Source organism: Gallus gallus, chromosome 2 (genome assembly GCF_016699485.2).
Source record: "Gallus gallus isolate bGalGal1 chromosome 2, bGalGal1.mat.broiler.GRCg7b, whole genome shotgun sequence".
NCBI classification, from domain to species: Eukaryota; Metazoa; Chordata; class Aves; order Galliformes; family Phasianidae; genus Gallus; species Gallus gallus.
This window is the reverse complement of record NC_052533.1, coordinates 6,453,009-6,480,400: the sequence shown is the minus strand read 5'-3', so window position 1 is coordinate 6,480,400 and position 27,392 is coordinate 6,453,009. Positions and strand designations below refer to the sequence as shown.

The 27,392-nt window shown below is 42.5% G+C and overlaps 1 protein-coding gene across 9 annotated transcripts in view; it reads left to right on the top strand.

The window, feature by feature from the left end:
* Positions 1 to 27,392, top strand: part of PRKAG2 (protein kinase AMP-activated non-catalytic subunit gamma 2) — a 182,415-nt gene that overhangs the window by 12,341 nt on the left and 142,682 nt on the right. Inside the window, exon 1 of one of the 9 annotated variants that reach the window (XM_015281207.4) lies at positions 10,146 to 10,497. The exons of 6 other annotated variants lie outside the window; for them this stretch is intronic. In XM_015281207.4, coding sequence (XP_015136693.2) covers positions 10,462 to 10,497 — 36 coding nt within the window. In that variant the 5' untranslated portion in view covers positions 10,146 to 10,461. Of the gene's footprint in view, positions 1 to 10,145; positions 10,498 to 11,770; positions 11,917 to 12,721; positions 12,886 to 27,392 lie in introns of those variants that run through there. 2 more of the 9 variants (XM_046921563.1, XM_046921573.1) reach the window with 2 other exon arrangements.

Here is a 27,392-nt window from a genome sequence, read left to right as displayed (position 1 = left end):
TCTTAGTGTGGAAACGGCTGTGTGAAAACAAATATGCCTGGGCTTGCTCAGTGGGAATGTACGTGTAGCACAGGAGAACTCCCACAGCAGGAATCCTGTCCTCTAGTCTGCTTCTGCCAGATGAGTTTAGAAGCTTTCTTCTTCCCTTATTTACCTGTAGAATTTTTTTTTTGTTATTTGGGAATATGGATTTTAACAGCCATGAATTGTGAGAGGTAACAGCAATTTCCTGCTGGGCTGGCTTGAAAACATGCTGATTTTTTTGGTTCTAGTTACCAAGTACTGCTACATATTGGGAACGTGGGATTGAAATGGATTAGCTATTAATGTAACACACTAGTGGCATTTTGAAATATATCATGCCAAAGCAGGTTCAGTGTCTAAGTGAATCTTGTCTGTACTGCGTCCTCAAAGTCAAAGCAGCCCAAAGTCCTTTGCAGATCAATTTTATAATGCATAAAATAGAATAAAATTATATATTTGTGATTTTTGTTTGTAATGAAACAAAAGTAGAATCTGCTCTCAAGAATTGCTGCAGTAAAATATCTAACCTGTGTTTTCCTTAAGCTCTGACAAAAATCAGGTAAAGGCAGTGATGGAGGGATGGGTATTTGCTGGGACAAGCTGCAAAATGAAATATTTATCCTATACGATGGTTGCTATAAAAAATAATGGACAGCTGAAAAGTCAGTGCAGTTATTGACATTCAGACAGTGAAATGAGTACATTTCTCCTTGGCTACACTTCAGCTGCACAGGGGAAGCCACCAGCTCTGTGCTTCGTCTTCACTTTGCATCAAGGAAACACAGAGCTCAAGTGATGCACGAGGAAATTGCATGTTCACCTGTGCCTGACATCATTATCCTTATGCTGAGCAGTCGGTGTTTTTGCACTGAAATGTAACAACTGCAATTAGTAACTGACACTGTTGGTAAAAATCCAAACGCTTGCTTTATCCATTTACTAAATGAATTGCTGATGTCAAACTGAACTAAGAACTATTATGGAAGCGAGAGAAAAAGGAATAGCCAGCAGAAACACCAATTTGTTGATTATATAATGGACCTGTCATTAGTAATGTGATTATGCCAGCGCCGTTTCTTCTCCTCCAAGACAGATACTTGTTCCTACCGGGGCTGACTGATGCTGAAGAGCAGCCTGATTATGCCATAGTGCATTTTAAATGGAAAATGATAACAGAGTTAAGGAAGATGGAAAACTATTTACTGGTAGAAATATGACTGCTGATAGCATTGCAGAATGTAGAAGGATATGATGGTTTATCCAAAGAGTTAAATTTATCCCTTTTTAGTGGAAATTATTTAAATTACAGTTATCATCAGGACAGCCCTGAAGACTGGTCATGGCTCAGAGCACAAACCAATTCCATCGTACAGAATTCCTCACAACAACTCATTGTAGCACTTCTGTTTTGACAGGCAGGATTGGCCCTGAAGCCATTACCACTGCAGAAATTTATTGTTGCAGTGAGGAAATCCGACTTCCTGGCACTGGATTGGGAACTTCACAGCCATCTCCTGAATGTTTTTGCTGACTAAGATTGATGTTGAACCTGTTGCCAAAAGATATTAGTTTCTCAGTCTCCTTGCCAGTCTTCTAGTTTTCACATCAGATTGGTCTTTAAAAAAGTCCCTATTGTTGTAATCCATTTATTTCTGAATGCCACTGTACCCTCTGCAAAAAATAACAGTAATTTCCTAGTATCCTCCCAACCAAAAGCAGTGGATGCTGTTGCTACAGTTTCTAAGGAAGCCACCACACGCATGAAATATATGCACCATAAATATCATTCTCATGGAGTTATATCTCCTGCCTTTAATGAAAGGATTCTCTTGGTTTCATTTGTTTCCCAGAGCCATAGGTGGACACTGGGGATGAATGGCAGCTTTTCCAAAACTTTGACAACCTTGGGTGCTTAAATTTGGGCAACAGTACTCCTATTTCATGGAAGATACCCACAAGTAGCCTTTAGAAGATGTGAAGAATGCCTTTAGCCTGAGTTCCTGCTGAGTGCTGAACAGGGGCTGCCAGCTGTTTGAGCTGCTTAGCATTCGGTGTGTGCTGGCTCTGATTCTGGTCCCTTGCCCTCATTCTGTCACCTCCAGAACTGCTGCAGTCAGTGGGGTCAGTGCTAAGGACCTTATTTCTGCACAAGGTTAAACTATTCAGGTTTCATTAGGGGTCTCTCACAGGTGAGAAGGGTGGGAGAGGGAACCACCTCAACTTGTGGATGCTCTAATAGCCAGCATAGATGCCAAAAGTATGGTGCCTTGACAAATACTTTGCTAATAAATACTAAAATCTGAGCGTGCCATTTATGAAGACTGTGCAAAATGGACAGCATAAGAGATGTGTGATGGAGATGGGTGAGTGAAACTGGGGTAGTGCTAATGCATGAGTCACTCTCTCTGCTGCTTGCGTTACAATGGTAATTCTGTGGCTGTGACTTCTTCCAGTGGCCTAAATGGGAAAGCAGGTAAGTGGCTGAACTCAGCGTCAGCCAGAAACCTGAAATATCTCCGTGTGCAATTTGCAGAGACCAGAATAGACACATTCAGCCTTTCTCTTTCACATCCACATTATGGAGACAAAGTACAAAAAGGCCAGTCAGAATTCTGACAGACCAGATTTTGTATAAATAGAGGCCTGGAAACAGTATGGACCATGAGACAGTTACAAGGCTAAATCCTGTGTTTTTAATGGATTTATAAAAGGAAAGCTTGACTCTTCTGAGGAACTTCTAAAAGCTCTAAGGAAAAACAGTTCGTTTCTTTCTGGCAATTAATTAAAATTAGGTTAAAGAAGTTCGATATTTTTTTCCTAGGACAGTCTGTTATTTAGGCCTTTCAGCACAACTGTCCATGGGTCTGACTGTGTCATTTGATGGAACTGCTCAGAGGAGGGTCCAGAGTATGAGTGGACACATGGAACTCAGCGCTGGTGCCTGGAGCTGGAGCTCTGTCTGACACATTGGTTGGGCTCTGCAGAATGCTGTAACTTTGGGAAAGAAATTTATGATGTGGTTCTGGCAATGGCCTTAAGGTTTTCTTGCTCTTAAATTTTTATTTTTGGAAATTTATATGTAAAGCAACTGCAACTGGTGCAACATGTTTGTATATTGTATGTATACTGACAAAGTAGAGCAGGTATGTGTGTGCATCTTGTTTAGATCCAAGTATATGCATTCTTTTAGCTGACCATAGAAATTCAGTCAAACATAAACTCAGCTACAGCTGGTAATTCATTAACAGAATCATCTGAAACTTTGCCCAAAGCTTGGCCATGAATGTCTAATTTCCTCAACAACTCCAAAATACACAGTTGATTTAGTGGTTAAAGCAAGTCTAGCTAGACTGCTAGACTTGCAACCTCCTAACCACAAGCTTGCTTTATCTTGGATGCAGCTGTGCTTCTCCTTCCATGTGTCAGGAGTAAAGATGAAAAGGATTTCCTCTTGGTAGTCTTGATAATCTTGACTATAGCACCCTGATGATTTGGTTCTTGATCATTAGAGGAACATGTACTCAAAATGGGCACTCGCTCCACAGCAGACGTGGAGTTAACTCTGAAACTGTTACAAGCCTTCAAATATGATAAGCTACAGAAGCCTTTAGAAGTATTTTGTAGAATCATAGGTCACAGAATGTCTTGGTTTGAGAGGGTCCTTGAAGCCCATTCAGTTTCAACCCCACTGCCATGCTGGTTGCCATCCATTGGATCAAGTTGCCTGGGGCCCCATTCAACCTGGGCTTGAATTCAGCATCATAGAACTATAGAATCACAGAATCCTAGGGATCCCCCTGGAAGAGACCTCTGGAGATCATCAAGTCCAACCCTCTGCTAAAGCAGTTCCTTACAGTAGATTGTACAGGAAAGAGTCCTGGTGGGTTTTGAATATCTCTAGAGGAGGTGCACCCCAGGATACCGTTGGCCTTCTTGGCCACAAAGGCACACTGCTGGCTCATGGCCAACCTGTTATCCACCCAAACACCTACATCCTTGTCTGCAGAGCTCCTTTCCGGCAGGTCTGCCCCTAACCTGTGCTGATGCATGTGGTTGTTTCTCCCCATGTGTAGAACTCTACACTTGCCCTTGTTGAACATCATGAGGTTCCTCTACACCAAAATCTCCAGCCTTGCTAAATGGCAGCACAGCCTTTGAGTGTGTCAGCCACTTCTCCCAGATTTGTATCATCAGCAAACTTGCTGGGGGTGCAGTCTACCCCTTAATCCAGGTCACCTGTGAATATGTTAAACAAGACCTGACTCAGTACCAACCCTTGGGGAACACTGCTAGCTACAGGGATGAGTTATCCACAGCTTCTCTGGGCAGCCTGTGGCAGTGCCTCATGACCCTCTGAGTAAAAAATTGCCATCTAACATTGAATCTAAATCTTTCCATTTTAGTTTAAAGCCATTCCCCCTTGTTCTGTCAGTATCAGACAGCATAAAAAGTCAGTCCCCTCCTGCTTATAAGCCCCCTTTAAGTACTGGAAGGCCGCAGTGCTCTCTCCGCAGAGCCTTCTGTTCTCCAAGCTGACCAAGCCCAACTCCTTCAGTCTTTCTTCACATGAGAGGTACTCCAGCCCTCTGAGCATCTATTCATACGTTTTTGCCATGTATGACTGACATGTGGATAGCTCTGGACAGGGACCTTTAGGTTTCACTGATACTTGGCAGTACAGGGAAAACTTGTGAAGGAATTTGAGAAAATTACATCATCTGGAATATCTTACAGGGAGATCTTTAACCACCTAAAAAATGCAAAGTGTAGAGCAGAGTTTGGAGTCAGGATTTATTTTCTGAAGGAAAGCGTTAGGAGATTTTTAATGGACACAAGCAATTGACTTCTCTGTATGTAGAGAAAAATATGTGTTTATTCATTTCATTTAAGCTCAAGTGCCTCTGCAGCACATTGGCTGCCAGCACTGTCTTGGGAACTGCCCATCCTGGTTTGGAGGGCAAAGTAATTCCTGGTGAACCATTAGTAGTATCAGTGCTTTAATTGCAGTGAACATGAAATGTAAAATATCACCCATCTGACCTGAGAATTCTCAGGTACCTTCAATGTCCTAATAGTTACCAGTATCATCTTGTTATCCATATGCTATTCAGATTGTTCTCTGTAAATCACAGCTCTCATCAGTCAGCTGGACCCTCTAATATCAACCTTCTGTGCACTCCAGTTTTTATTTATACCTCAAACACAGCCAGACCAGCTTTATTTGAACTTGCCAAAGAAGTGGACTCCTGGAAGGTGTCCAGGTTTATATTGATCGGGGGTATTTGATTCAAATATTGGTTTTAAAACTCTCCTGAAAAGAGAATCTAGTGTCAGAGCCAACATAACGTAATAGGCCTAATGCATTGCCCTCTTCTGTCTCCCTCCTTCTGCAAAGTCCAAAATGTTTAGCAGAATTGTATGAGTGCCTGTAAGTAAAATCCTTTCTGCTTGGAAAGCAAAAATATGAAAGGTAACTTGCCCAAATCTATAGCAAGATGGAAAATAGAGCTGAAAGGCTCCCTAGTCCTGTATGTCAGCTAAAACATCATGCCTAAAGCCAGGTGGTTCTAGGTAAATCAATGCTGGCAGTGCTGGTCTTGCGCTGACACTGTATAGAGCTTTCTGTGTGTAAGATCAACAGTAATAAGACTCCCTTCGGCTTCAGGGATTTACCTGTGATGAGGATCACTGACAGACTCCTCTGTAAATAGATTTACAGCTTTCCATTGTGGATGGTATGAGTTTGACCCAGCTAAGGCAAAATCAGATAGCACTGTGAGCCCATAGCTCCCCACAAAGCATCCATTCCTTGCCATTAGCTGTGAAGGAAATAAGCCAATGTTTAATAAGGACTGAGAAAGTAGAGCCTTGACTTAAACTGAGCACAGCTGCTCATTTGTTCCTCGGGCTGTACACGAGTGCAAGCAGTGTTCTGGCATGCTCTTGGTTCCCTAAAAGCAGTGCTGAGGGAGCAACAGAAGTTACTCCCCCTATTTTAACAGGCAGGTCACCAGGCTCCCAAAGTGACTGCAGCTGATGCCTCTGGAGAGCTGGCTGTTCCCTGGGCCTCAGGGAGCACTGAGGCAGAGCAGATGCTGGGAAGGAAGCCCTCGCCGTGGGAACTGCGGTCTGAACCTGGAAGTGTGATGACAAATCAGTTCAGCTGTCTGTAGGGGAGGGGCTGGGCTTTATTTACCTGGTAAAAGTGGTCTGCCAGGTGGCTGAGGCAGGTGGAAGCAGGGATTGCAGTGGTGGCTGGTCAGAGCTGACAAACCCAGTGTTGGTATGTTCCCCTTGTTAACCACTTTCAGGAAGATTTTTTTTCTCCCCTTTTCTCTCTCTCTGTCCTGTTTTAGTTGTAGTTTCACTTTTAGAGCTTTCCCTTCCTCTTTTTGTGCTTCTCTTTTAAATCCAGTTACAAACATATTCTTTAAGATTTACAAAACCATCACTGGTTTGCTACTTTGCTTTTCTAGGTATTGAGTAAATTACAGAGATCATTATTGCTTCTTGGTTAGCTTAGATAAGTAGAATCATCTTGATACCACTTTAGAGCCATTACACAGCTCCTCACCCAATCTGGGGGTACTTCAGACCCTTGTCTAAGCAGATGAGATGTTTTTATGAGCAGTATCCCAGCTTTGTGACATGTGTATGAATATGGGTGTGCCTGCATACACCCATGTTTCCATAGGCACTTTTATATAATCCATGTGGCACATCTGATGCGAGGTTTCTGAAATGCGTAGAGCAAGGACTTCTTACAACAGGCCTACCATGTTTTGCTGTAGGCCTTGCTAAAAGCTATGGTTGGCATGCTCTGAGCACTGGAACAGTTGCTCTCAGAGACACAGTCACATGTTGCATACCAGTCTCTTTGCAAATTTGGGAAGTGGTCCAGAATTAACCTTCTTAATCATCCTATATTTTTGTGTTGACCCTCACGTTATACATAGAATGACTTTTTTTCCAGATGTCAGTAGCTTTTTCTGGTCTTCCTTCCATCAGACCTCTGGGCTGTTTCTGTTCTGCAGACCTGTCAGCTGTGGGGCCTCCACAACAGAAGCAGAGCTGCTTAAGCCTGGAAAAACTGCGAGTAATAATGATCCCTTCCTTTCCTACTTGTTGTAGAAAATGCATAAAGCAAGAAGGAGACTTCTTTTGACCTCCCATTTAGTTCCATTTCCTAATTCTGTAGAAAAATCTTGTAGGCAGCTTCATTACATCTTTCCTGTAAGAAACTTCATCAGTCTGAATAGCCTTTATAGATTTTGTCCCCATTGCTCTTGCTAGAGCATTGCTCTAGAATGTCATTCTTTTTTTTCCCCTCTTAATATTCAGTTGAAATCTATTCAGGATCTATTTCCATTTTCCAATGGCACCCACAAAGTGTCCTTTATCTACTTTCTCCCTTGATGGTGTTTATCTACCTAATGTAGTTTTGAAGTGCAATCATATGCACTCTCAGCTATCAACTGTGAAGCAAAGCAAGCCAAGCTCTTTTAGTCACGTCCCATAAGAGAGACTGTTCCTCACATCATCAGAATAGCCTTTTGATGCACTTGTTCGCAACTGAATTAACCTTTCCTGAGCACAGATGACTAGAACTGTACACATTATTCCAGATGAGTCTTCACAGTGCTAATATGATATTAAGGTTTTTTTTATTTGCTCTGAAGGCTTCCTGATGCACTGTGTAACCACACGTGCTTAATCCATAGAAGCATTGCAATGACAGCTCCTCATTAACCTTTAGAGACATGGACATTTTGGTTAGTCTCTATCCAGCTGTTAAATTCTCAAGTTTTAGACAAAATTATAGCCCATAATTATGTGAATACAGGGATCAAACTAAATTCATTAAATTGATAAAATTAGCCTAAATTCTTTTCCCTCACTCAGCAAAGTAATTCAGTGAGATCTGCTGCTGTTAGCGAATGAGCCTGGGAGCTCTGTACCATTACCGAGTTGTCTGCCTCAGCTTAAAATATCTGGAGGGAACTCTTGAGCTAAGATTAAAAACAGTAGCGGGGGGGAAGAAGAAAGAAGAAACCGTGCTGTTCATCTGTGTTGTAATAAACCGTTTCTTTGCATTTGGGACTTGCTGGGGTGCCAGCAGGAGGGAGCGGGGCAGAAGAAGAATAACAATGGGATATTTGCCATCTACCAACTAAATCTTGGAAGAAAAAAATAAGAAATTGAGGAGATCACAATTAACTGACTTGGCACTAGGGCAGAGCTGGGGAGGGTCACACAGATGGCCAAAGACAAATCATGTACCCTGTGAGACCCTCCCGGACCTCATGTCTCATTGCAAATGATAGCTTTCTTCAGTTTAATATTGCATTGGCTTTTTAATTTGGCAAAACATTTATTTTTCTAACTTTACCTTTAGCTAAAGCTTAGCTTGAAAATGTGCATTTGAGGTGAGTATCTGGCAGTTTGTTGAATTGCAGACCACTAGAATAGGACTTACATTTGCAAGGTATTCATGCAGCATTTGCTATATGTTGTATAACTTATAGACCCCTTGCTGCAGATGTACAAGTGAAAATAGACCAACTTAATGCAGGAAGGCAAATTAACTGCCCAACCAAGTAGCTAAAGATGAAACAGAATTAAACGTTTAGTTAGAAATCCTCCTGATGTCTGTGCAGCAGTAATAGCGATATAGAACTTTATGGTAGAGTCATCAGGGCAAGCTTATAGGCTTGGTGGTTTGGCTAAAACAGCACGGTCCTTGGAACTAAGCCTGATCTCCCTCTATTTAGGGTGACCTGATCCACAGATTTGGTGTGTTGATGGGGTATAGAGTTGTTGAGAGAAGCAGAGCTCATTTGAAGTAAAGTTGCTCAGGTTCTGCTTCGAGGTCTTCATAGCTGGCTTGAGAGGCTGTTTTCTTTTTGCTGCCTTTTTCCACTGGTCTATTTGAAAGGTATGTACTGTACTTTCTTTAGTGGTGATGTTCATGGAAAATAAAGGGTTAATATGAGATCTGGGCAAATAATGATTTGTTTCCAACAGTGCTACCAGCTGAATTTGCTTTCAGCTGCATGGTGTGCTGAAAACTGATGACTCAGAATTGGCTAAAGCTGACTGTGGGGTTGGAGCAGCTGTTGTGTTGCAGAACAGCAGAAACTGTTCTGAGGAAACAAAACCAATGCTTTTCCTTAAAGCTGAAACAGAATGTTGTTTCCCCACCTCCACCCCTCCCCTTCCCATGTAAGTGTATTGAAGGTTTTCTTGTGATGTTAGATACCTGCTGAGAAAGTAGTGAGATTTCAAGAACAAAGCTGTTTGCACTTGTGTATACTAAGGTAGCTACCATTTGGTAACGCTCAGGCTTTAGTAAGGATATTTTTTTCCCTGTGTATTTAGTGCTTTCAGAACACTTGCTGGATTTACAATCCTATAAAGAGAGCAAACACTGCCTGGAGCCTGATGGGGCATTGCCTTTAGCTCAGCTGCCAATCTAGGCCTGCCAAGAGGATGCTGAGCCTCTTCCACTGACTACTTTAGTGCCTCTTCAGCCCCAAACCAGCCTGCAGAAGCTTCTGAAGTTATGCTTTGCTGAAAGCTCTGCGAGTTCCATGTTGCAGACTTTGGGCCATTTGAAGCTCAGCTGGGTGCATACTCACCCCGTAGCTGTGAAGGTGATTGATGAGGGCACTCTCTGCGAGGGATGCATGGCATCTGTCATGCCAAGGAAATGTCTGTATGCTTGGTGACAAGAGAAACCATCTGCTGCTCTAGTGACCATAATTCCTATGAGCTCCTCTCTGTGCTGTGCTACTGCTATGGCAGTGTGGTTCCACCGCAGAGGATATTTTCTGGGCAAAGCTGTCTTTGTACAGTCACCTAGTGGCCCTTTACCTGTGCTAGCAGCGTTACTGCAGCTTCCCCTGGGGCTGCAGCGTGTACCCTGAAATGCCTCAGTGTGTGTTCAGCACTGCCATGAGCACTGAGCACTTTATTGTTTCCTTAATCTGTGCTGACTCCATCATTTCTGGGCATTATCAGAAAAGCACTCACCTCGGTAGCAACGACGCGCAGCCCACTTGGCGTCTTGCTCTGGCCTGCGTCATCACGTGAAGGCTGGCCAGCTCTTCCCTCTGAAGAGAGGGGCAAACAAAGGGGAAGGAATAGTGTAAGTGACTCTTCTTATCAGCGCAAAAGAGGATTTGTTTTCTCACAGACTAAGCTGCTAATGCTGGACGACATAAAGAAAGAGATAAAGAGAGCTGCTAAGTCTCTGAGGAGGGCTGTGGGGACGATGTATGCTCTCCAAGGGGATACAAAAGGCAAAACAAAGCAAAACTGGCACGGCTATGGAAATTAAAAATAAGCCCCACAAAGAGAAGGCTTAGAGGAGGAAATGAGCAGCAGGCAGCAAAATGGTGACGTCTGCACCAGAGAACCCAGGGCCAATAGAGGCTGATGAAGATCATCCTCCAAGAAACAGAGATAAGATCTGTAAGTAACAGAAAAGGAATTTAAAAGGGTTAGAGGCCTAATTTTCCCTCTTTTCTTCCAAAAGAATTTGTTACATCTGCACTGCTTAGAAGAGATTCTGTGTCAGGATGGGTTTTTCCTATAGAAACTTTTCTGGCTTCCATTAGTTGTAACAAATAAGCTTCTGAGTAGGTAGGTGAAAAATATTTTCCTGCTTACTTCCAGAAATAGATCCATATGAAATACCAACAAGATACCCAAGAAAGAGTGTCTTTCTTGAAGAAAGAACAAAGAACCAAGAAGTGGGTTTGAATGTTTAGCTAGGAAGGCTAAATCACCCTTCCAGAACTCTGAAAGCATAAATAAAGTAAATTACAAAATCACAGTATTAAATGAATAGACTGAAAAAGAGGTGGTAGAAACTAACCATTGCTGATGGCTCAGACCCCAAAGAATTGCCAATGGAAAGAGGGGCTCCCACTGAAAGTTGTGGTGTTCCTGACAAATCCGAGACCTTCATAATGGTCAGAAAAGGTGTTCTGAGTCATCACCGGGTCTTTGACACAGTGAAAATGATGGGTGGAAAAAGCCAGGCCAGCAAGACCGCTTTGCTTTAGGCATGTAGCAGGCCTTTGGAGTTGTTTATCTGTTAATAAGTCATTTTACCATTTCCCAATATCTAGAAACAGTGTAAATGGAAATGTGAGACAGCACAGCCAAACACAGCCTTGTGTATCTTGGTATTTCTCCTAAATTAAGCTTATTTAATTGGAGTGAAATGTCAGTGTTTTAGAGAACCAGAAGTGCCTCTGATTATTGGCATGATCTTAGTTTTTGCCGTGGGTTTTGCTGTATTGACCATCTGAGCTTCTCATGTGCTGGACAACACAAAGCAGAGCTGCTTTAAAACAGAATACTTGTTATTAGTAGCTTGTTTGTTTGTCTTTAGGCCTATTTATAAAAACAGCAGGGAATTCTGCCAGCGGCCCAACCACTAAACAATTACAGAGCTTTTCTTGGAGCTGTATGTGCAAAACTATGCAATAATCCAGCAGCAAACCATGGCCCTATGCACACGTGTAGGGAAGTTGTGATTTTGTGTGCAGCACAATTCTTTACTAAAAACACAGTCTCGAAATGTATTCATGTTAATGCATGTAAAAATCCAAAATCTGAATGGGGATCACTGCCAGTTCAGTGAAACCGGGCCCACAAGTCAGATACGCAGAGCTCAAAAGGAAGTCAAAATGGTCAAATAAATATTAACCAAAAACTATACATAGGCTGCAAAGTCAGACAAGGAATTCAAGAGTCTGGTACTCACAAAGAGCCCAGCTGTCCAGCTCCCTCCACTTACCTACGTTACATAAAAAATAAAAGGAAACCCTGCAGCAAGAGAGGAGACTCATCCTGTTTGGAAGGGACACGGTTGTATTGGGGGTATGGTATTTCTTGGATTTCTGTTGATGACTGTGGCAGAGGGTTGGTGGTTTTTTCACTGCTAGTGCTGCAATTCAGTTAAAATGCATTCATTAGTGAATGTAGCACTGAAGGGACCAAGCGATTGTCCCCTGATGGCAAAAATATGCTGGTAGTGGAAGGAGCCTTAAGCATTTGGATCTGGCTTTTGTTTTTGTTCAGATTGCTGTAACAGCATAGCAAGAGGATTTAGTGAGTATCTTGTTAAACAGGAGACAGTAAACAAGTCTAGTGAGCCTTATGAAAGGTGGGAATGTTCAAGTGGGACTCTTTGGGGGAAAAGGAGAGTGCTAGCTGAATAAATCTATTCAATGGAGATGGCAAATTTTGCACAGGGCTGCCTCAGCTGGGTCACTTCTCAGTACAAAGTTCAGGAGCCACGAACTGGAACATCTCTGCTTGAAGAATACGCATTTGTTAACCAGGCTGGTTGTGTGTCAGGGGGCTGAAATGCTCTTTCTGCACTGCAAATATCTGTCTGCCTTTGATAGATGTGATGCAAGGTTTTGACAGTTTGGCATCTCATTTATAACTTAAGCCCTAAGGAGGAGCTAGAATTTGGGATTAAATCCCAAGTCACTGTGAAGTTCATTAGATCTTTAGATGTTGGGTTTTTTTAATTGTTATATGCTATTATTCTATTATTCCTTGGACAGAAAAGAAAGCAAACCTGCCTGGCTGCTGCATGGAGAGGTGTGGCATGGGCAATCTATCCCAGGGATACCTTAGGCTCGGATTATATAAATGCACCCTTGAAGCATTTAATGCTTCCATTCATGTCTGAAGATGCGTATAAAAATCCAAGAGGCAAGAAGATGAGGCGGATCCTGAGGTAGCTTCAAAATCCATTGCTGTGCATAGGACTGGAGCTGGAATCCCAGAAACACCATCTCCTGTGCATTTATTTCGGGGAAACATCCTCTGTTAAAGGTACGACAGAGGCAGAGCCACTGCCTTTCCAGCGTGTACAGCAGACTGAAGGGATGCAGGGCATGGATGGTGGAAGTCCACAGCATCGTTTCCTTCTCCCATGCGGCAGCCTGGTAATGTCAGTGGTAAAGACTGTGCTCTTAGGAAGTGTGTTGCATCCCTGTTTGCTGTTCAGGTTGATGGAAAAAGTCTCAAGGTATCAAATTTTGGATGCCATGGCTCAAAAGTGAAGTCATTCAGTATTGGAGAGTGTGTATATTTTGCTCTTGAACTAGGAGGTGAGGGAATTGGAAGGAATCTTGTAGTATTTGTGTAAGCTTTTTTCTTGCAATTTGTTTACTTTGCTGTATGCGAGGTAGTCTGTAATCCTGTGCTAAGGAGCAGATGAAAATGTTGAAGTGTTCTGTGAAGTTAGTGACCTTTTCATTCTTTTCTCTGTCTTGCTGTTTTTCTTCATGAAGTCTAAAATCAGGGAGCTGAGCAGGCATGCAGTCTCAGTTCCCTCTTTCTGCGCGGAGCCCTCGCTGAGCTCTCCCTTCTCTACACACAGATTTTCAGCCGCTGTTCATTATGTAAAGGGTTAAGGTCCAACGATGTTGAAACCACTCTCCTGTTTACAATCATTGCAGAATCGCGGTATGGAAATTTCCATCTCAGCAAGATTAGAAAAACAAAAAAACGAAACAAAACAAAAAATCCCTGCTGATTTTGTGAAGCTTTCGATCCAAATAGAGAAATAGAGGCTGAATCAAGCAAATTAATTCTGATTAGCACATACAGTGTGTTTGGCCAAAGAAGTCTAATGCAACTGTCCCTCATACTCTGCAGAAATCTGCTTGTTCTGCTCCTGCTGCCAGCAGAAGGTTTTCAGTATCAGCGCAGGAATCAGTTTCACTTGCAGAGGTACCTAAGCTGCTAACCTCTGGTAATCTTTTAATGAGGTCTTCTCAAGTGCAGTGCTTCCTTCTTTAGGGAGATCGAGGTGAAAAATTACTGACTTTGTAACTATTGCTAGCAGTGGGTTAAGTTTTTCTTGTCACGCTGACATAGACTGCTCTGCAGCTCTTCCATCTGTCTGGGCAATGACAAGTACAAGGATGTCGATGCTTCTAGAGTGCTGAGCTCGTTGTGAAAGATGTCTGTGACAGATTATGATCTGATTCTTTTGAGAAGGGAAAAAAGATCTGTAGGTCCTATTGGCCTTTTGAAGAAACTAAACAGATGCTTAACTTCTCTAAAAGTACGATCAGTGCTGTCTTGGTTTCACACGCCACATCTTGCACATTGCTAGTATTACTAGGGGTGTCATTTATTGTATTCTCCCTATCACTCCTGAGCACACACATAAAGCACCCATCTGCCTGCAGCCATCTCTGCCTCCTGCTCCAGCAGTGTAACAGCGCTGCAGTGTTTTCATGGGGCACAGAACAGTGCTTTTGTTTAAAGCCCTGGACACCTTACAACTTGCATTGAGATCTCTGGTAGTGATCTTTTATTTTAACCCCGGAATTTAAATTACTGTTTCTGTGCTGAGTTCCTGACGGTAGCATGACAAAGCATGACGACATTTGCAGTTGTGGTTTCGGGAAGAGGATCTTTCCAAGTTGTCACTTGTAAGCTGTGTACACAGCAAAGTTTCTCACTGGGACAGTTTGAGAGAGAGCATTTTGTGCCTGTGAAGCCGTACTGCCGGTCGGTGCGCTGCCAAGAGGCAGGAACCAACTGATGCCTGTCTGAGGGCTGGGTGCGTCGTGCTCCAATGGGCACTCGTGTCCACACTGCCGAGCTTGGCAGCGTCAGCCAAACCCTGCTCCCAGGTTAGCTGCAGGCTGCCGTAAGCAGCTGCCTTGTTTTTCATGAGAGCAAAATTGAGGGTGTTCCACTTCCTCCTATTTTGCATTTGGGACAAGTTATAATTAATCTTCTGTTGCCTTCGTAAGCTCCAACCCAAAGTTCTGCATAAGTAATAATAATGAAGGTTAATAATTCAGTGCTATGGTGATTTATATTTTCGGAGGCTTTACAAGAATTGCATAGTTAACTGTCACAATGTTTTTGTTGTAAATGAGCATGAGGCTCATTTTATAGCTGGAGAAACCTCTTGCTGAAATGCAGTTGTGTTGGAAGCACAAGTAAAATGAACGGTGGCAGTGGGACAGGCTTCAGCAATGCCTTTTGCCAGAATAAGGCAGGATCACAGAGCCACAGAACACCCTTAATTGGCCGTCACACACACATGGGTCATTGAGTCCAACCCCTGGCTCCACACAGCACCACCTAAATCCAAGCCCGATGTCTGAGAGCGCTGCCCCTCTGCTCCCTGTGAGCAGCTGTATGGCCATGAGGGCACCTCAGCATCCTCTGCTCTGTACCCAACAAATGCAGGGCCCTCAGCCGCTCCTCATCTTCCCCTCCAGGCCCATCCCCATCTTTGTAGCCCTCCTTAGGACACTCTCTAATATCTTCATATCCTTCTTATACTGTGGCACCCAAACCTGAACACAGTTCTTGAGGTCAGGCCAGAACTTGCTTTTATGTGACCACCTTTGAGCTGCTGGTCTCCACAGGAAATATAATCTGTGGCACAAGGAGTGATTAATGGCACTGCAATGATTGCTTTTAGACTGGTTTATTTGATCATGGAGCTGTTGCTGTGGTAGCATCCTGATGGAGAAGGCGAAAGGCAGTAAGAAGGAAAATGTGAGTTTCAGAAATATAGATTGTTTTTGCTTGCAGACACCATCTTCCTAATCTGTACATAAATAATCTACAGTGGAAGAGAGACAAACTGCATAGGTCTGAGGGAGATCATAAAAGGATTTTTAGGCTTTGTTGTAGAGAGATGCACTTGTAAGATGCATCTGGGTTGGCATGTGTGGGTTTGCATGGCCACGTTAGTAAAACATGTCTGCTTTGGCTTAGGGGTGAAATCCTGGCAGTGGTCAAGTCAGTGGGACTTCTGCCAGTGATTTTAATCAGAGCTAGAATTTCACCCTAGGTCTATAATCTTGTGTAATCTCCCTTTGAAGTCACATGGATTTTTAACCAATGTCTTATATAACACCAGAACAATTCATTATCCACCCGATATCGTCTGCTTTCCCACATAACCAACACTGAATGTTGAAAATGTCTTCTAGAAAAGAAAAAAAAAAAACTGATGTTGAATTAAGTCCATTGGCTTTTTTTTTTAATAATTTTTGAAATAGTCTTTGAGTCATCAACCTCAATTGTGTAGTTAGATTTTTCTATAAATCCCCCATCTGATCACGTAGGTAACCATGCTTTAAGCAAGAAGATGGAATAGAAACTTGCACCAATCCCTCCCAACCTCAATTATTCTCTGATCTCGTGATCCTGTTTTGGATCTTAGAAATGCATTTGAGACCTATCTGGTGAGCGAGGAATTGGTACGTTATTGAAAATGAAGATTGTCTCCTTACTGTGAATACAGTTATCCACCAGAGTTTCAAGTAGGAAATTCTGGGTTTAAATTTATATCTGTGTGTGTTTGGGAGCCTGTATCCAAGGACTGGCTCTACTGAACGCTGGGAAACTCCATCTTACATGGAGTCACAATTTGACTGTGATATCAATACCACATCTGGGAGTTTTAGCACTGCGGTTGAGGTGGAAACCCCTTCAGTGCAATAGCCCAATGCTTCCATTTCACAGTGAATTAGGCACATATCACAACTTCATTTTGGGGGAGAACTCTGTTGTTTTGGAAGGAGTTGCTGCTTTTGAATCCTAAGATAATTATGAGTCCTTGGAGGTTTTCAAGATGAGACCAGCCAGAGACCTACACAACCCTGTCTGAGTTCAGTGTTGACCCTGCTTCAAGCAAGAGGTGGAACTAGAGATCCCAAAGTCCTTTCCACTCAGTATTATTCTGTGATTTTGAATAATGCACAGTTCTCCTCAAATAAGTATTTAGTAGGTCCTTACCAGCCACAGGTGATCAGTTGTGTGGTGATAGTCCATGAGATGATCATTCAAGTGCAGGTTGTTTTTAGCTTCTGTGCTCATGAAGGATGCGTAGCTGGATTTGTGTATTCCCTTTAAGATCTTCATCAGATGTTCTACCTGTGATCAATGTATTTGAAACTTTGGCGCCTGTTGCATTCAGGTCTGCAGATCACTGGCAGAAGGAATAGAGCAATTCAAACACGAGTGCTTGGATGAATGAAGGAATTATGGTACAGCATTCCTTGGCCTCTGCAGAAATCAAACTGCGAGAAGAGTGGCCTTTCAGGGATTATTAATCTTTGTTGCCATCAGCATTAAAGTAAAATCCTGTTCCATTAGATGCTAAGCCCTCTGCAGACATACAATGAAAGTATTTTACTCTGGGGAGTTTATATTATTTATGGTAAAAGCTGAGGAAGAGCTTCAACAGCAACAAGGAATGGAGAATTTTTTCCTAGAAGTCAGAACATGTCAGTGATGGAAGGGACAGTTCAGCATCCTGTTCACTTGATCGTGTGGTCAGTCAGGATTTAGGAGTTCTGATACGGTGTACCTCTGGGAAGATGTTATATTCTCTGATAAATATTGTGATTCAAGGAGTAAGACCGCTGTTGTCCTTGATAGCTTTACATCCACATGTTTATAACATGTAACATTAAAAACAGTTAAGAAAAATCTCTGGCTCTATTAATTCATCTATTCCCCAGCTTAATGAGGTACCTTTGTCAACCTCATACCTATTTGGGGGTTTTAATGAAGAGACTTGGCTGGCAGCTCCTGTTTCTTTGCAACTTCTTCATTTGTGTAAGTTTTTATTTAACCATTTTTTTAACATTGACTTTCAATTTTTCCCCTCTTAAAAGAAAAACCTCTGCCTTTACAAACCAGCCAGGTCTGAATGAACGTGCACGCACTTTGTGCTAGCTGTGGAGCACATCTTTTTGGGGTTGTGAGTTTTCTTTGGTGAGGCTTAACCTCACAACACTTGGAGGTGACTGTTCCAGCCTGGGAATTGTTTCAAGTGGCAGATTAAGAGGTTTATGGAGAGGTTTGTCTAAAGCACTTAGGAATGCAGGCTTTGCAATAGAAGGTGCAATGATTTGTCATCTAAGTCTGGTAACCTGCCTCCAGCAGCTGTCAGTCTCTCATACCGTGGTGAAAATCTGTTCTCCTTTCTCAGCCTCCCTTGTGCAACTGGGCTGGTTCCTCATGCAGTGCATCATAGCGCGACTGTGGGAAAACAGACTGTGTTCTAAAGGAATAATTAAGCTCCTTACACTGCAAATATGACCCACATTTTTAAAATTTAGAAGTCGGTACAAAAAGTTTGGGGCTGTAAGTAATCTGGTTTTTGTTCTCCAAATACACGGGATAGGACAGAAAGCTTTGTTCTCCAATTTCTCAGAAGTACCGTGTTCTTCTACAGAAGCAAATACAATCCGAAGGAAAAGAATGACTTAGGCTTGGTGATGCCCCAAGAACTACTTTTAAGAAAACAGATGGTAAATCAGAAGTCCAGAACAAGAAATCAGTGGACCAAAGATTGTTAAAGTGGAATTAAAGCCCCATTTCTAAATATGAGCTGTGAGAAGAGGAGCGTCCTGCTCAGTACTGCTTTCTGATTTCCATCACTGGTGATGAGAGGCAAAAGCTCCATCTGGTATTTGGGGAGTACTGGGGGCTAATTAAAGTTTGTTCTGCTACTTTGGCTGCTGACTTGCTGTCCTCCTGTCACAACACTGGGCCTTTCTTGTCACCATCCTGAGGAATGGCTTCAGAGGCCTGGAATGGAAAGACCAGCAAATGTGAGAGTACCATCTCTTCGTCTCGTTCCTGAACTCCACCTGAGCAGGAAGGTTTCACTTTCTTCTTTTGTTTTATTTTTCCCCATCCCTCTTTTGTGCTGTGTTTGCAGAGAGCATGTGCTGTGGTTAGCCATGTGGCTTTTCTTTCGCCTTAAGACTCAGCACCTGAAGGAAAACTTTAAACAGCCAAATTTTGCTCTAAATTGGATGTATTGTAGCATGGCTGGTTAGGCATTGTACCATGGCTGCATTTGTCCAGGTGAAAACAACAGGAATGAAGTTGTTGAAGTTTCAGTAGCTTTGCCCTTGTTACCTGTTGTTTCAACACTTGCCTGTGTTGAAATGAAAACGTGACAGCTTGGGATGCTTTACAGTCTCTTTCCTCATTTCTGCACCTGTAATAAAACATTTTTGTGAAATAGCATATGTTGCTTTGACACTAATCAGACCTATGTTCCTCTATGTTGAAAGTTCAAAATTTGCTTAATTATTAAATGCTATGCTGTGACAGAGCTCACCTTTGCACTCTCAGCACCTATTTATTATAGGAATGTTACGTCAGCAAGTCTCCAATGGTGGAGCAGGGCTTTCATTTGTGTTTCTGCTCTGCGTTACCCACCCACCTGTGTCATACACGCCTCTGTCCCATCAAGGAAAGTCTAGAAGCAGCAAAGCAACCAAGCTCAGTGGAGTAACAGTGCAGTAATAACCCATTCACTTCTCCCAGCTCCAGTCTTCACCTTCTCATGGGTTATGGAGTGGCTTCAAAGGGTGTGTTGATGGAAGAGCATTAATGAATTAGGACACTTTTTGCTCTTGAATCTGTGGTTGACTTTGTGGGAATGCTTTGTACTGCATTCTCACCACAAGTGAAATGGAACGTGCTTAGGTATTTTGCAAGAATGCTGAGATGAAGCTGAAGTGTTTGGTGAACAGCTTTGGTAGGATTTTAGCCTGGCTGGGGAGTTTTGCAATGCAAATACAGAATTAAAAAAAGACCTGATCAGAAAATCTACTTGACGTGTTTGTCAGTTAAACTGAACTTTCTCTGGAGTGCTCGTCCACAGAAGCGATCCCTCATTTTTGATTAAAGGGAGTCATGCAGATTCTGCCAAAATAAAGGTGATTCTGGGACCAAAGAGCAGAGGGACCAAAGGCTGTGCAGGTGAGCCGGGAGGCAAATGTGTTAACACTGAAGGAGCCGAACCATCCACCATGGGAGGGAAGGACTGGCTAAACCCCACTCCGCTGTATGCCCTCCTTGGTTAAAGCTCTGGATGCACAGGGAAGATTAATGAAGGTGAACAAACAAGAATAGATATCAGTATCCATGTATTTATTCATTTGTGCTGGGGTTCATTTCACAGGATAATTATGCAATTTATTGGAAACTTTAGGTTTTGCATTTGATCTTGTCCATGGGAGACCATTGTCTAGAGTGACTAATTTAAGTACATAAGTGCAGAATGAAATGGAAAAGAATAACTACAAACGTGATGATTGCAGGAATACATTGAATATCATAGCACACAAGCCAGCCATTAGAGGCACTTAAGATCAGGACTACTAAAATATATTATTCTCTTCCCATTTGCAATGCATCATGAAGGGAGCCCAGAGTGATGAAAAAAAAAAAAAGATTTAATTCCTGTTATGGATCATCAGACAGCTCAGAATTATATTGTGAGAGAAAGCAGTTGGAGGGAATGGATTCAGCCTTTATGAATTCAAAGGCAAGTAGTTCCTTAAACTTTGTCACCGTTAGACAGAAGGCCATCCCTAGTGCCCACCCTAAACCTTCTGTCCTACAAATAAAGCTGATTTATTTTTATTCTTGGATCAGTGGCCATGGAGACCTGTTCACGTTCTTATGACAACCACAAACATGTTCTTTCTTGTCTTCTCTTTCCTAGTCAACATGCAGATCGTAGTTGATAAATCTCTTATCGTTCTCTGGACTGTTGGGTTTTGGGGCACTGTATTTTGAAAAACCTCTGAACAGGGGGCTTTCAGGAGTCTTACAAAGGTAATAAATGAAGACACTCCCTCCACCCATGCCAACAGTAATGCTCTGCAGAAGCCTTCCAGCCTTAGTGGCAGGCCATCACTAATTACTGGTTCTTATTTTATGGGCTTTTTTTTTTTTTTGTCACAGTGATTTCATCTATACCTTGTTTCCCCAGCTTGGTTATGAGAACATTCTGTGGGATAAAGTGAGAAGCTTTACAGAATATAAGATATATTATATCTGCTGCTTCTTCTTTACTCAAAGGATGTTTACTACTTCAAGTTAAATTAGATTAGTGTGTGATTTATTCTTGACATACCCATGTAAGATACTTATTTCATGTTACCTACGTAGCTTCAGTAACTCATGAATCCCCCAAAAGAACCTTGAATTATAGAATAGGGCTGTGCTTCCTGCTCTGTCATTCCCTCATCCCAATGATGTAAAGTACCAGTCAGAGAAAGAAATTACAATTTCTTATATATATATGTACACATATAAAAATATGTATCTTGGGGTGCATTTGTTTACTGCCTGAGTATAGATTGGGAAAAAAAAAAAGATTCCCTCTGCAGATCCTGGTGTTCATATTGGTGACAGTATGGTTATTGCTTGGGAAGAGAGCAAAGTGCTTTTTGTGCTGGCAGATTTGAGAGTGGAGCATTACTGCCTTTGCCTACAGGCATGTTTGAGAAGCACCTTTACACCAGTTCTCTCCTCCCTCTGTGCTTTAAAATGACTGAGCTTTGTATTATTGTAAATTTAAGACTGTTTTATCATGTTTATGCACCTCTACACCTTTCTAATTTGCACCTTCTCTGGCACCTGGGGGTTGAAACTAGATCTTGAAGGTCCATTTCAACCCAAGCCATTCTATGATCTTGCAGCACCTGCATTTAAACTGTTTTCTTCAGTAGAATTGTTTATTTTTCTTCTAGTGTAGCATGCATATGTCATGCATTTGCATATGCCATTGATAAACTATCACTGGCACCAGGTAAACAGAGTAAGGGTCTTGAAAAGACAGTCTTGTCTGTCTGTCTGTGACCCAGAGGGTCTGGAATGTGGAAACAGAACTGGAGAGTGTGGCCCTGGTGGGGGGTGGAGAGGAGAGCAGTGGTGTGACCAGCAGAGAGGTGGGTTTTGCAGACCCAAAGTGCCACAGTAAGTCCTGCCTTGAGCTGATCTCAGGTGTGTTGGGAACAAAAGGAGAAGACAAGCAGAAGGAAGGTGCCATTTGCCAAAATCTGGAGCATTTTGCCCTGTTGAGAAAGAAAATAAAGATGTCTTCACGGAGTACACCTTCATCCCTCTGGACAATTCTCTGCTGAATTATCAGCTTTGCTTATTGTTTTGTTTGAAGTTCTTCATTCTGTAATAACACCTCACATTCCCAATAATCCAGGTGTTAGCATTTTTAAAGCCATTCATTCTACCCACAGAGGCAGCTCCATCAGCAGTGCTGACTATAGAAGATTGGTGTTTGTCTGAGAATGATCACTGCAAACAAGAAAGCAAGTAGGAACAAATGTCTTTGGAAGGCAGCATCCGTGTGGGCAGGGAGGAAGTTGTCGAAGTGGAACGATGCAGTAATCCTGATGTTGACTGGTTTGAGGCTATAATCGCTTTCCTTTGCACACGAGTCTCATATCTGTTGTTAATTTTAATGAGCCTTCTGTGCCAAGCCTGCAAGAAGAAGGGGTCCTAATTTGTCCCACTGCCAAACTGTTTCATTGGAAAGTATCCTCGTGTCTTTCTGTTGAAATGTTAGCTGACAGCTCTGACACAGGAACAGACCTTGCAAGAAGGAATTCGCCACAGATCCGGTAGCTGCGGTGAGAAAGGGAAACACCGAATCACTGAATATCCCGAGTTGGAAGGGACCCACGAGGAACATCGAGTCCAACTCCTGGCTCCACCAGGACCACCCAAAATCAAACCATATTTCTGAGAGACATGACCAGGCTGGTGCGTGACTGAGGATCAAAACCCATTGGTTCCTGCTTGCTCCCTCAGCAGATCTGGGTAAATCCCTGACAAGCTCCACTTTCTTTTCTTGATTTCTACAAAGGAGGAAAACCTGCCCTTATCTCCTTAATAGAATTATTGTGAAGATGAACTGGATCACGTTTGTAAAACTCTTCAGGCATGAGAAGTTGTATTTGCACAATAATAATGTTATTATTATTGTGAGCTGCCCTCCTTATTAACCTGGTGAGCCTTTCTTGACATTAAGCTTTAGCCTATGACCATCTTACACAATTCCATAAAAGTGAATAGCAGGTGAACAGCTTCACCAAATATTTGTGATGACCTAACGAACATATTTATAGTAACAACCTTGTAAACCCAAGATAATTGAAGAACAGCCCACAAACCAGTTGCAGCCTGGAAAATCCTAATTTGTGACTGCTTTCTGCCTTCATCTTCATAACATTTTTATTTTGCTGCGCTTCTTTTTTCATGCAAATTTGCACTGCGGGCTGCAAAAGCCATTTGCGCCTGTTGGCAGCAGAGGAATAGGAGCCAACCTGTCACTTCAGGCAGCAGAGAATGCCTTGCCCCTTGCAGAGCCATCCACTCTTATGTTTCCCTGGCAGCTGGCCGTTCAGCCGGGCCACTTCACTGCACAGCTTTTCTGGTGAAAATTCCTTTCTTAGTTTCAAACTTCTGAATAGCATTTTGGCTTTGGAATTTCTTTCTGCTCCCAGCACCTGGGGGCTGCCTGCTGGGCTGCCTTGCCTCCCGAATTTAGACATGTTGCCTCGAAGGTGGCATTACTTTGGAACTGCTCAAAGGGATTGCAGCTGTGCGGGACAGACAACAAGAGCTGAATTACTCTATTAAGGTGTTGAGGTACTTGAGTGAAGTAAGATAGTTTTTTTTCCTGGAGTCGCTCTTGGTTGCTATAATTATCTAAATATTTCTGTATGTAATAAGATGCTGCTCATAGTCAAAAGTACTCATGGATCCCAGCAGGGAAACACGGCCTGTGGAGATTGCTGTTGCTTCTACATAGTGCAGGTTCTTGACTGTTATTAGTGTTAGCATCTGATATTTGTTAACAAACACTACTTGAGAGCCATCAGGCTCTAGGAGGCCCATGGATCATTTTGGGTCATTAGCAAAGCTTAAGGGCTTTGTCATTTTAGAGTACACAAATCTGTGTTATCCCAACTAACCCAGCACTTCGTCAGCTGAAATTATAGTTACCATGATCTGAGCTGGTGATAGTTCTATGGCAAAAACATATATATTTTTTACTAATTACAGAGCTCTGAGATCTCTTCAGTGAAAAACACTGAAATATATGTGGACTATCAACCATGGTCTCCTTTTCCTGTACTCTTGCTACAGCTACATTCCTACTTCCTACTTTGTTCTGTTTGCTGAGCAGTTGCCTTCCTTGTCCTTTACTCTTTGACTCCTGTGACATCTCTGTGCCTCTTTTTCACTCCTGTGCTTTCCACAAAGACTTCACCTCCCTCGTCTTTGTCTGGCATCAGTGAGAGAAGCACAAAGATCTTTTTACCTCGATTTGTGGTACAGTTGGGTACAGTCTGCCCCAACATTTCACCTGCCCCTGCTGCTTATTTGAAGGGCTTCTTCAGTGTAGATGTCGGATCACCTGAGTGTTGAGGAGTCACCTATGGTTACCCAGAGGGACTGGGACAGCTTACCCACCAGTAGCTCTATGAAGGACCAGGTAGCCCATCCCTGCTGTAGAGGTAATGGTGTCAGTTTTCGGGGGTAGGACTGAAGCTTCTATTGCCTTTCATAATTCAGTCTCATAGGATTATTTTTTTTTTCCCAAAGTAAACTTGTGAGCAATAAATCATCTGCTTTTTTTTTTTTTTCTTTTTTTAGGTTGACAGCAGATTTCCTTCCTCTTTCTCTTTGAAGATCTCAGCTCTTCTTTTGTAGTTGTTAGTTAAACTTTTGGCCCAGGGTCTGGTAGAGTTCTCAAACCTTTGCAGCTTGGTGGATGCACAAAGTATTATAAGATCTCAGGAACTGCGAACTCTTGCCAGAAGTAAACAGCCAGTACAGAAGTACAAAGGGCAGCATTTTCTTTATTCTTTTGCACACGGATAATGGATTGCCAAATATCCACATCAGGCTTGGGGCATGAAGTGCTTGATGTTGTGCTTGAGATTTCAAACAAGAAGTACTCATAGCCAACACAGTGTGAAACACGTATGTGTATTTTGTTGTTCTGTGTTTCCAGTTGTTCTCCTCCATAACCTTATAGTACTTCCAGGTTCCTCTTTGCTCTTCACAAGTTACATACAGTTTGCCTTGAATTTGAATTCCCCAAGCACATAAGGGCAGGAGGCAGTGAAACAGACCAGGCTGGGCTTTCTCTCAGTGGGAGAGCTTGCCTTGCTATTGACTTTCAAAAATAACTTTTTTGATCGTATTTGTCTTTGGTGGTTGGGAAAATCAGCACTGGGGTTGCTTTAATTGGCAGAGGTACTCAACAGCAAAGAACATGCTGTTTATTATGTATGCATGGTGCTGTTTCAATGGCTATTATGAATCAAAGAGGATTTGTATTTGTTTCATTAGGTTTCTTTGACTATTCCAGCCCAAATTAATGAAGATTTTATATAAGCATACCCACGCAAGAAGTGTTGAAAGAATATTGGTAAGGTTACAAAGTGAGGACCAAAGTTAGGAAACATTTGGACATAAGTAGTCTATCCAGCTTACATTCCTTTCTTTTCTACAGATGCATTAAAATACAGTTACTGATGTGTAAGCCTGTAATATAGCATTGAGTTGTGCTGAGGTAACGTACCAGGCCTTCAGCTTCCTTGCACCCATACAGACACTGGGCAGTGCTACCAGCTTCAGTCCCCTTTTTGCAGAAATTTCATCAATCACAAAGAAGAACAATGTAATTCCTGCCAAAGGATGCCAGGCATATTGGTGAAACATTCCCCTGTGGAGCACAGATCATTGTATGTGTCAGCATCCCCATATAGAGCAGCTGCATTTAGGTGCCTTTTTGTAAGAACAGAAATGTTTGCGTGGTGCACTCTCTGCCCTGCTGAATTGAGGCTCTTCAATTAAAACCAAGGACAAGCTAGAGATTTCCCAATAGAACTCACCATCAAATTGTTTTTGCTATTTAAAGGAAAAAAAAAGGACATTTTCCAGCAACGTTTTTAAGAAATGGCTGAAATATTTTGGCTGAAGTTTCCCCAGTCAGTTCCTGTTTGGGGCAGATGCAGCTCTGAAAAACTTCTGCTCTTTCTCATTACTATTTGGCAAGGCTTAAAGGCGACTTAAAACAGGTTGTTAAAATAGAAATTGCCAAATAGTTGATTCAGATGCAATCCCAGTTTTGAATATGTGTCTGTAGCTGAAGCCATATATCAAGTTTATGACTTTAAAACTAGTTCTGTAAGGTATGAGAGCTGCTGACTTGCACTGAAGCGTTGTGAGCAGCTGACACAGGAACTGCTCTTTATGATTTTTACAAACCAAACAACTTCAGTAGTGGGGAAAGATCGCTGTGGGCTGCTCTGTATTGTCCTGCTACCTCATTTCCTCTATGAAAAAAAGGGACGAATTTGGCTTGAAAGCGGAGCTTAAGCGGCTGAATGTTTGTGGTTACATCTGGAGGAACGAGCTGAGCTGGTGGTTGCTTGCAACAACAAATTAAGTTTCTTAAAAGATCTGTGTGCAATGGCACTTGTTGCCAGTGAGCATATTGTTCGTGTGTGCGTTGAGAGAGAGACACAAACATTAAGATACGTCCCCACAGTGCTGGGCTTGCTTTCTTTTTGGATGGAAACATCTCCAGTTCTTTCCTTCTTAGAGGTGTTCATCTGCCAGCATTGGTACCAGCTGCCCTCAAAGGCTTCACGCTGCAAGGATCAGCAGAACATTTATGACACCCTGTACACCGAGCCACACGCACACAACGGTCCACATCATATATCACAGCTTCTAATAACAAAGCCTAGACCTGTCACAAAAACCAAAAGCTGCAACCATGATATGCTACAGGAAAGGGGCCAAATCATCAAGTATGCTACCAGTTCTTTATTTTGAGCTATTCTTTCCTGGCAGGAAGAATTTGTTAGATAAATTTCCCAGGTGGCCCTAGAAAAGGGACCACACATCAAAAGATGAAAAGCAAACAACCAAACAAAGCACTTTCACACTGGAGAAGGAGGGAAGGCAGAAGAGGAAATTCTTCCTGTCCCAAAGCTCTCCATTTGTTCTGACCAAAGTTCTCCATTTGCTTTAACCTTCAGCATGTGAATCACCTCTTCTTCTCCCAGTGATCCTCTATACAGCCCATGCAAGAGCATTGCTTTTATCCTTTCAGTACAAGAGCTTCACACTCTAGCAGTTACCAAGATAAACCTATTCAGTTTTGCAAAACTAAAATGAGTAATACGTTCAAGAGGAAGGTTAGCCATGTAATAGCAGATGGTGCTGGTGTCCAGTTTTCTCTTGATGGCTCTGAACCACTCGTGTGAGCCAGTTTTGTCTTGAAAGACCACAGCTAGTGTTATCAAAGGCAGGTGGGTAAAGGCTAGAGAGATCTGGGGCTATTGGGTGTTAAGCTCCATGTTAACTTTAAATGTAGTCAGCGATCACTTCCATCCTTGACTTTGAAATCTGTCATTTGAAATGGCATACTGCAGGCAGTTCTGGGGCCTCTGTTTTAATCTCCTGGTTCCTTTCTGCATCCCTTCCTTCTGCTC